The following is a 10,780-nucleotide window of genomic DNA, read 5'->3' on the forward strand; positions in this document are numbered from 1 at the left end:
GGGGGGGGGGGGCGGCGGGCCCTGCCGAGAGGTGAGACCCAGGAGCTCCGGCACAGCCCTGCAGCTCTCAGCTCTGCCTGCCTCATGCTTGCAGCCTCCGCCGCTCGTGATACAGCATATAGGTAAATAACTAAGTTGGGCTCTTTTTTTTAATGAGTCAAGAATAAATCTCTTAACTAAAATGTCTAATATGCTGTTAAAATTTCGATTTAAACACTTCCCACTATTTTTATAATACTTGGCCTTCTCTGTGGGATTTTTTTGGTGAAGCAATTTTCCCCTTTAAGACCTACAAACGTTTTCTTCTGAGGAGCTCTTTGAGGAAGGGGCTGGCTGATCATTTGCAAGAGTGCTGTTCCGCGGGGCTGTTTCCAGGCTCCTTGGCAATGCTCCAGGAGACCTGGCAATAATTCACCCCCAAGCCGTGCATGCCCCCAGTCACACTGGATTTTCAAGAAACGTGTCAGCGTGGAACCGTGTGCCAGGAGCCCGATGCCCTGCCCGGGTCAGCAGGAGGAATGTGTGAGCCCACACCTACGGGCAGGTCACACAAGTGGAAATGAAGGTTAGAAAAGTGCCAAAGCCAGACAGCAGTGAAACACGGGCGAGCAGATTCCTCCTTTTGCAAGGATTGATTTGAATTGTTTGCCTTTAGTCTGCAGCAACAACCGTGCCTCAGATCCCTGTTGTCCTACCAGTGTAAGTGTCCTCCGAGAAACCTGGGGAGACCTCTGGATGTGAGGAAGAAGGAAAGGTCTCAAGACAGCATGGGCTCATCAGCGGAAAAGCAGTGAGACAAACCCAGGCCTCACTGCAAAAGAAAGGGGAAAGACAAATAGATAAATAAATATATATTTTTTTAAATTGTAAAAAAAAAAAATTTTTTTAAATCTCAGAACAAAACCACCTCATCTACACCACTTTTAAAATGGAAGTCAAACTGAAGATTGAAAGACCGGCCTGCACAAGAAGCACGTTTTCCTGTTCCCTGTACAACAAGCAGAGGGTGGTTTCAATTCATCAGTGGCTGAGCTGTTGCACAATAAAACTCACTGATGAAGGAGCTACCTTAAAAGCAATAGAGCTTTGTCCTCTTGGTGGCTCAGCTTCTCCAGTGTCTCTAAAATGTTTATTTATAAGTGGGAAATGACTAACAGACCTTTGCAGAAATGAAGGCAGTTGAGGCTCCGGCTTTGGGAAGTTACCCACGGTGTCAGGCAGACAGAGCTGCGGAAGCCCCGTGAGAGCAGGGGCTGGAAGGCAGCACAGCAGAGTGGATGCAGCTCCATCCTCACCACTGCAGATGACCCGAGGAGTTCAGCTCCTGGCATCTGGTTCAGCCCACCGGAGCCCCGAGAGCAAGCCCAAATGTCACATCCCGCTGCACTGAACTCGCCTCACTTCTCCCCACACCACCATCCTTACACTCCTGCTAAAAAAATCCATCCCTCAGACACACTTAGTCTTTGAGAGCACAAACCAAGCATCAGAGAACCAGTCCCATCTTCCCTAGATGACAAAAAGCTGGAAGCGGCAGCACCAAGAAGGCTTGCCTTGCCTTCACATCCCCACAGGCTGTCAACTCTGAAACCTAACGATGGTGCTAAAACAGCAGCCATCCTTGGCTTGCTTCCAGGGACCGCTGCAGTGGGCTACCAGCTGCAGTGGGCTTGTGTCACCATCCCATGCTCCTTCCACAAAGCCCCAGCCCCTCAGAGGGAGCATCCAGCTTACCCCAAATGCTTGCCGTAGCATAGCCACTGCAGCGTGCCAGAGACTGAAAACCTGGAAGCTCACCTCTGATGTAGGACAAACTACAACCCACACAGCACAACCTTGTCTTACTCACCAAGAACGGCCCAGACACTGGGAACAACAGACCAGCACCCTCAGGGAGCCCACGGATGCCAGCAGCAATTTAAGAAAAGACGCTTTTATTCTATACAAGCAAGCAAAGATCTTGAACTCTTATCAGACACTTATCACCAGGACAACAGAGAAAGGTGCTCGAACCCTGGCCAAAATGTTTTTCTTTCTGCTTCACAGAACACATGAATTGCAAGAGCAGCCTGTCTCCAGGAGTACTTGTGCCTCAGAGACAGCAGCAAGATTTCCAGGGTAAACTGATATGAAATCTTATGTTTCTTGTGGTCTAAACCCAATCACAAGTATAAGGGATCTCAAATGCTGACACCATTTAAAAAAAAACCAACCCAACCCAACAGCACTACCTCTCCCAAGCACAGGCGTTACTCCAAGACCTACATCCCTTTATCACGCTACACTGATATATTAGCCCAGACCTACTTTCCTTGGCAGTTTAAGCTGAAACACCTGGCTGCAAACCGGGACACAGGCACTTTTTATTCTGTCATCCCTGGCTTGCGGGCAGAAGAGTGGAGCTAAAGGCTGGCAGCAACAAAGCAGAGATGTGAAGTGGGGAGACTATTTTGTCTGTCTCCTGCAACGCTTCTTAGCATGAGCTATAAAACTCTGGAAAGTTTCATTATTCATACACATTTCCAGCCCCTGGAGCTGTAACTCACCATGCATAGACCTTTCCTCGTGCTTGTGTTACCTGCCTTCCTACTGGATTTAGTAAAAATTCTCATTTTATCGAAGTGAAATTCCAACCTGCATTGTTGGGCGCTTCAGGAGATGCTGCCGTACCCAGCTCCAGGTGAGCTACCGAACGGCAGCACTCCCAAGAGCCCATCAAACCACCCTCGTCTGCAATGGACCACGTTGGCGTGTGCGGGGTATGCAGATGGGCCGTGCGGCCGGCGTGGGCACCGGCCCTGCCCAGCCTCCACAGCATGCCATGCTCTGCGGCGCAGCACTGAGCTCTGGGAAAACGTCTGAAGGAGCACAAGACCTTGTCCAACGGCACTTCACACCTTTCTGCAATAAAAAACCCGCATGTGCTCCAAACACGCTGTTCATCTCAACAGTGGCTGCTGCTCCAGGGCTGCCGCCCGCCGACCTGCTGCCGAGATGGAAGGTGATGGTGAGCTCGGTGAGCCCGTCCCAGTCCTGGCATCTGAGCAGGGCTACAGGAGAGGTCCAGGGAGCAGAGCTGAGGGGGAGCAGCCCACTGGGGCCCGTGCAGCTCAGGCGGCGGCAGGGAGCAGGCTGACCTTTCTGACGTGCTTAGCAGCTGGGCTTGGGTGTTTCTCAGCCTCACTATTTATACCAGCCTCACTATTTATACCTGGCTTGTTTTTGTCACGCATCTCATCTCCCCATTACCATACATCGTATTTTTAGCCCTGTTTTATTTCTGTTTTCTGGGCTGGAGGCATCACGAAATACTGGCAACAGCTTGGAAACATCAGCCCTCCCATCTCCCTAAATTGCATGTGCAGGAGCAGAGGGAAATCCTGGCGAGGGGAGCTGCACCCTAATCCCCCAGCCACTGACTGAGCCATGAAAAGACATGCTAACAGACCAATCTGATCAGGCAGTTACAATTATTTCAGTGGCAAAAGCAACGCTTCCAAATGGAGAATTGCATAAAATGATGCTAGTGCCAAATCCTGCAGGTAAGAGGTATTGCCACCCTGATTTTAGCCGCCTTTACATGCACAAAATGATGTTATTGCCTCTACGTAGAGGATAGCTACTGAGTTAGAAAAAGGAAAAGCAAACTGAAAAACCCTACTGTGAACTTGCTATGGTTTAACCTCCTGATTATACTTGGATTTGAAAATTTCATTAGAAAATAATTACAGAGAAACCGGAAATATTACAGAGGCCTCATCACCAGACCCGGGAGGTTTTCTTGGCAGCAGAGCAGCTTCAGGCAGCACTAGAAAACTTCTGACTACTTTTTTACAAAACAAACGGGAAAGACAGACTCTTTCTAAACAGGGCTTCACAGCAAAAAGGCTTTTGACTGACAAACCAATCTTTTTCAGGAAAAAAAGCAGGTTTCCTATTGAGATGTACGTGACAGATGAACATCTGCCTATTGAGGCGGCATTTGGCATTAGAGTTAACTGCCGTAACGCAGCCGCTTCCCACCGAAGGAAGCTCATGACAGAGCTGCCCTCTTTCCTCACCCCTGTTTGTTATTTCAACAGACCTAGCGGCAGCCAAGAGCAGAGACAACGAACAAATGGGAATAAAAATAGGTCCTCAAAGACACGCAAAGCATTAGCCAATTTTTTTTTAAATCTTTCTGCTTGGCCATGTATCCATCGTGTTTTAGGATTCAAATGGCAGAGGGGTTTATACAGCAAAACCAGATCAAATACAACCCTTGGGTAAGCATTATACTATATGTTCCAGCTTCTGAATAAAAGTGAGGTGGCTTCTTTCCTTTTTCTTAGATAGGAGGAGTTCACCCTGCGATGAGCTACGAGGTCAGAACAGTTTCACTCTGAACAGTCGCACGTGCCACCAAAATTAAATACACACTACTCACAGGCGAACTTGAATTGTTTAGGCCTGATGGTCGAATAGGTAATTTCTGAGTTGCAGAGCCCTGTTCACATCCCAGCTATAAATGCCTTGGGGGGAAAAAAGGATGGTTAGGGTAACGCTCCCTGCAGCAACCCAAGCATCTCCACAGTGATGTTACTGCAGCGGGAAGATTTCTCTCTGCCTTGCTCCAAAGAGGCTCCATCCCCCCAGACCTCATCTAGAGACGGGCATCTACACAGCCCTGACAAGTACAGCCTGCTCCAGAAACCAGGAGCCTGTGAACATAGGGCTCACACTATGTACCTACACATCCCTCGGCTTTATGCAGAACCATTTCAGCATCCCTGGCAGCATCCCCTGGAATTAGGGTGCTGCTGCACCAGCAGACCTGGGGCCCTAAAGCCCGGAGAGCCACAAGTTTCACTCAAGCCAATTATAGCGCATTATAAATAGAGGATCCTTCTTGTTTTGGAACCAACAAACAGCGAGTGGCAGGTTCTGCTTCTGCAAATAGCCCGGGGAGCTGGTAAGGCCAGACTCACGTCAGCTGGCCTGAGAAGTGCTGGGGTTAAAATGGCACTGTCGAGGAGCAAGGAGGTGCCCCCCACCCCAGCCAGAAATTGGGGTGGACAAGCCTGGGTGCTGCTGATCATCAGAGTCAGGCTCTGCTTTAGCAAACCTTTACCCCACCTATCTGCAGGAAAATGGAGCTTTCATCCTACGCCTTCCTCGAGTCTTTTAGATCAGCAAACTTTAATAATCACAGGTATACTTTTATAGACAAACAGATGCTTTTGTGACAATTTTAGGCGTGTTCATGATATACAATGCAAAAAGCAGACCACTCATTGGTTTGTTACCTATAGCTCTATTCTTAGGGAGCCAGAGGGCAACAAATTCACACTGAACTGAATCAGGCACCTGCTCAGAGTAATTCCCAACAGGGGAGGCATCTCATTCTCTAATTGTAAAACATCACATCATCTTCTAACCTTTGAATATTAACGATTTTATTTTTCAGGTGCAGAGAGAGAAATGCCAAGCGTGATGTCAGCAGGCAGCGGTACATGGCACAACTGCTCTTTCCAAAAGTGGAGCACTGAATGCCAGCTGAAGCAGCGTCTGGATATTGCATGATAACAGAGACGAGTTACGCTGTGCATATTTGGGGCAAGGGAGGCAAAGGTTTGACCCCTTGAGCCCTTGGGGTTTGCTCTGCCAAGGCCAGGTTGCTATATCATTATGATAAGGGTAATCCTGTTAGGCAAACACATCAAACAAATAGTCATTCCCAATTGCAGACCTTGTCTAGGCAAATCTAACCCCAGGTTAAAAATGTGCTGAGTGCGCAGTCCTGTGGCATAGCACCCTAGGGCTGAGCGAGGAATACGCAGGGGCCTTCCGTGCCCCAGGACCCCGGTGCAGGCGCTCTCTGAGGCTCAGGCTAATGCCTGGACATGTCTAAAAATTGCCACAGAATAAGTTCCCTCTCTTTCCCCTTCAATTCTTGTGTAGAAGAGGACAGATGACTCTCATGTCAGGCTGTTTTGCTTCTATATTTATGTCCTGCCTTAGGCTCACAATGTTCAGCTCAGATGCAATCCAGTCTGGTCATATTAATACATCTGGGATAATATTTTTAACAACCAACATCAAGCTGAAGGCCACAGCCATCCGCCAGCGCCAGGAGCTCTCTGACCCTTCTCATCTGCTTGCTTACGAAACAGAAAAGCTCCCCAAAAGGTACATTTTCAACTTTTAAGGGACAAGTAGACCTTTCAGCTTCCCCCTGTAACACACTGGATCAAATTTAATCTCTGCTGCAGTTCTGGGAGTTTCCCTAGGTTTCCGAAAGGATGAATGTAGCTCATTTATTACAGGTGCCAAAATCAAGGCTTAATGAGGGGTGGCCTGTGAACCTAGCCAAAATAAAGAGGACACTGATGATAGCCTGTCACCATCCCTGAGGGCTTGTGGGATACCTACAGCTGAAGGACCATATCACCTTGCTGTCCACCTCTGCCAGACCACTTTTCTCTGTCAAGGAACCAGAATAAAAAATAAGTTTCAAAGCCTTAAAAATTGGGTTATCCCACCAGTGGACACCGACAAACTCAACAGATCCATGACACCAGTTGAGACATTTATTCAGCCTCCCATCAGCCGGCATTGACATTCAGCAGTGGTCAACCCTCACGCTACGTACTTCCTCAAGAGCCAGCGGAGAGATTTCCTTTCCAAAATGAAGTGTTTCAGAGCTTCACTCGGGCCCCCAAGTGTCATTTGGGATGTAGATTTTTGGAAGGGTGTCACGTTCGCTCAGCAGCAGCCAGGAAACAAGAATAACAAGAAAGGCTTGTTCACTTTGCTGTTTCCAAAGCAGTTTTTCTTTCATGCTGTGGGTCAGGATGGAGCTGACCCTATAACGCAGCAGAGAAAGCAAACCAGCCAGGGTTACGGGCAGCTCAGGCACGATGTGAAACGATGACTCATACAAAGTCAGGCAAGTAGAGAGTGCCTGCAATACAAAAGAAGACTGAGGAGGAAGAAGAGGTGGGAGCTGAGAGAGCAAGGGTAAGCAGTGAGAACAGGTTTCAAGGCCATGACTCCTCCCCTGGACAGAGTGATGTTGTCTGATGGTTTCAGCAAGGGAGCCGGGAGCAATGCCCCAATCCAGATCACCGCTGATTCACTGCAGCGTCTTCAGCGATCTTGTTTCTCAAATGGAAATATTCTCCCACTTCCCAGGAAAACTTCTGTGTCTTTTTTCCAAAGTGATTCAAAATTCTGAAATGAAAGGACAGAGTGATTTGTAACAGCCACTTGCAAATACGCCCCCCTGAAAAATGGAGACGGGCAAAACAGGCACACAAAAGGCATGTACGCGACGGACATTACAGACTCAGAGATGGGTACAGGAGGGGGATGCTTTCCTCTTCACATCTGATGTGCAACACGCATCCATGGTGAGTTGCCCTCACCACCACGCAAGGAGGAGATGTGCCCTCCTCCTTCTTGGGGAGGGAAAGGACAGTCCCCGGGCAGCCTTCCTCGGCTGCCCTCCCATCCCCGGTCCCGCAGGCAGCCAAGGGCCCTGCCGCCTGCTTCACGGCTGGGTGCTCCGGAGATGATATAAATAAAGATAAGCTCCTCAGGTCGGGAACCAGCAGCAGCAGAGGAAATGAAACAGAAAGTTTTCTGGAGAAAATGTTTATCTAAGGCTTCCACGAGGTGTCAGCAACAGCTATTATTCATCACAGCTAAACAGAGGTGCCATCCGCCTCTTCACCTGGCGTGTCCTCACCGAAGGAGAACAAGTCCTGCCTAGGGACTGCGACAGCTCTGCCTTCTTGTCTCCCTGCAGGCCAGCACCGGGTGACCAGCCTCTGTCCCCTGTCTAAGGACAGCAGAGCAGAGGGGTCCCCACGCAGGGCCAGGACCCCAAGGACCAAACTGATATATTTGCATATTATCCCTGACCTAAAGAGGTCACTGGCTAAAACAGGATGGTTGACGTGGCGTTACTGCACCCATCCTGCAGATGGGATGCTGGTGGCACAGCGAGATTAAACTGGAGGTCAATGATGCACCCACGGTGGGAGGCGGACATACAGCATGTATATTCCAGTCCTCCAGTGCCTCTGGTGCAAACCCCTGACTCCCCTCACTCATTACATCTCTCTGAAGATGTTTAATTTTAGCTAAATGGGACATTAGGCGTTTCTATCCAACTTGTTAACAAACACCCCAGGGCCAGAGGCTTAAAGCAAAGCAGCAGCTCTGCTGCTCCAGCCCACCACGGGTCTGGGGCTGTTGTCCAAACTCTGCTGACCTTTGGTCCCAAGCCTGCTTTCAAGAGAGGAGACCAGTAAATGTTCAGAGTCGAACCTGCGCACAAAGTCCTTGCAAGGACTGGAGTAAAACCCGTATCTTTAATCCCTTTTAAAAAATGAACGATGCACTATTTGCCCGTCTTTTATCTCATACTCAAAAACCAGCGCTAAACATTAGCTGTGTTCAACATGCTCGCTGATACTGCCTATTTTCATATTGCTTTTAATTACACCCACAATCGTGTCCATTAAGTGAACATAATCCTGCCCTCAATTTAATGAAAACCTCAGGAAACAAATGACGTCTGCTACAAGAAATGGCAGAGCTTTTCCCTTTGTCCCATTACATGTCTGGGTTTCAGTAGTGTTAAGCGGGTTTTAGTTGGTCACAGGCTGGAGAAACCAAAGGATCAAGGTCCTGGAGGAGGGTGAAGAAAAAAATAGCTCCAGGACACATCACATTACTCAGACGTGGTCGCACTGACGGAGTAATCTTCATCATGTGCCAAGGAACCTGTGATAAGCCCTCTCATAGTCGGATCAGTAATAAGATCAGTTACTTAATTCAAAGTGATTAAAACCAGGCTGGAGTGTGAACAAACATGTCCGTGGGCCTGAGCATAAAATATACATCATTGCAAAAATAAAACCTTCTGGGATATCATGTTTTTTCACTAGTGCTGGGCATGCTATAAACAATTTTTGGGGAAAATGCAGTAGTTTTTCTCCAGTGCAGCCCACAAACAGGCTGCCTTTCCTACAGGCGGGCTCCTGCTTTGACTGTATGTGGCAAATACATTTTGCAAACAGGGGCCAGCCTCGGGGTTACCCACCGGCTGCAAAGCCGTGAGGACTCAGCATGCTCTGGCCTATTTTTAAGCCAGTTTTGGGGCCCGAAGCACACGTTGGTTGTAGCTGGTGCCCCCACCTCCATAGGAGAGCTTGGCCTGAGAAAAACAGTCCTGCTTCCATGCCAAAGACATTAATTTCCTACGCAAAAGCCAAGCTGGCTTTGCGACTATGCTAATCCCCTGCCTTTGGGCTCCGACGCCCAGGCACGTGTGGAAGATGAGTAGATGAATAGAAAGGGCTGTGTAATCTGGCTCGTCACCATGCTGGACATCCAAATCAATGGCCATGTCCAGGCAATGGCAGGGAAAGGATTTGGGATTTGTGGTCGGGCAGGGCCGTCTCCCAGAGCAGGCGACACGCAAAGATGCGGCGGGTACCACTGCCATCAGCGACAGGCAGCGAGGCACGGGCAGGTGAGGCCGTGCCGGACACAAAGGAAGGGCTATAGAATTAGCTATTTTTAAACTATTTCTTTTGATCCTGCACTTTGGTACAAATTATCCCATGCCTGCAGTAATAGGATGTGACTGAAAGGCGAGTGACTCGGCAAGAGCAGGGAGCGGCGGAAGCGGCTGCCTTTCATCTGGAATCGGCCACCAGCGATGAAAGAGGATTTTCCATGCCACGGCTGACATCCAAGACGCCAGGAGCTGCGGTGGATCCACGGGGATCCTCGGATGACGAATCGCACTGACAAACGCTGGACGTAATTCTCTCCTGCAAAGCAGCTCAGCGCAGGTTACCCTGATTTCTTTTCCCTGGGATGTGGTCACCGAGAGTTTCTGGGCATGACAGTGGTATGCAGCGTCCTGCCCAGCTCGCCCACCTGCCTGCATCCCCTCACACAGACCCCCGGATTTTGCTGTGAGCACCGCATGGCAGGGAAGAAGTTACAAAGCAAACCGAGCACAGTTTAAGCATTGTTTCCCTGGTTGAATGGCGGTTCAGAAGAGGCACAACAAAGGGAGCGGTTGTTCCTCGACAGCTTCGTTCTCATCGGGGTCAAGGGGAGGGTTGGCAGCGTGCTGCAGGCTCCCTCCCCCCCACCCCGGGCAGCTTCGCAGAGAGGGCTGCAAGGAAGCAGGGTATTTCAGCAGACGCCTGACGATCCCCCCTGGTGTGCACGCACGCATGTCGTGCTGGGACACGTGGAAAGCTTTGCCCGTTCCAGCAGTGATCAGCAGAAGCTGCGCTCTCGCACTGGCCAGGGGAAGGCTGGGGAACCCCAAGGACAAAGAAACCAGAGCCATCCACCACGAACGTGACAGCGACTGGCATCGCCCGCCTGCAGAGAGTCTGATCACACCCTCCTGATTGAGAGGGCGATGGCTGCAAGCAGGGGAGAAGCTGGGGGCCGAACACATGGTGCAAAAGAGGGAAATGCTCTGAACTGCCTTGGAGGGGGTAAGGACGAAGCAGATCCCATGATTTGCTGTCTGTAAGGAGGCTTTATAAGAGAGGAGATCTCTGTAACGACAGCACTTGCATTCACCGTGCTTTACCAGGGCGTGGCTGTTACCTGTACACACACATTTCAGTGCCAAGGGACTGCAGGCACCCCAGGGGGGAGTCCCTGGTGCAAGGTTGCTGGCAGTGCCGGGCTCACCCCACGCCACGACCATCTCCTTGCTCTTCCGTAGCCAAAACCTGACGGGTGACTGTCAGCAGGA

General features: G+C 49.8%; 2 protein-coding genes across 2 annotated transcripts in view; one reads left to right on the top strand and one right to left on the bottom strand.

Annotated features, from left to right (window-relative positions):
• The window catches only part of RCOR1 (REST corepressor 1), a 150,832-nt gene extending 141,435 nt beyond the window's left edge, over nt 1-9,397 (bottom strand). Inside the window, exon 1 of the mRNA XM_009328403.1 lies at nt 9,253-9,397. Coding sequence (XP_009326678.1) covers nt 9,253-9,397 — 145 coding nt within the window. The remainder of the gene's footprint in view (nt 1-9,252) is intronic.
• A 77-nt stretch (nt 9,398-9,474) lies between these two features.
• The window catches only part of ANKRD9 (ankyrin repeat domain 9), a 3,977-nt gene continuing 2,671 nt past the window's right edge, over nt 9,475-10,780 (top strand). The window contains exon 1 of the mRNA XM_009328416.1: nt 9,475-9,523. Coding sequence (XP_009326691.1) covers nt 9,475-9,523 — 49 coding nt within the window. The remainder of the gene's footprint in view (nt 9,524-10,780) is intronic.

This window comes from Pygoscelis adeliae, unplaced genomic scaffold, assembly GCF_000699105.1.
Source record: "Pygoscelis adeliae isolate BGI_AS28 unplaced genomic scaffold, ASM69910v1 Scaffold130, whole genome shotgun sequence".
Lineage (NCBI taxonomy): Eukaryota > Metazoa > Chordata > Aves > Sphenisciformes > Spheniscidae > Pygoscelis > Pygoscelis adeliae.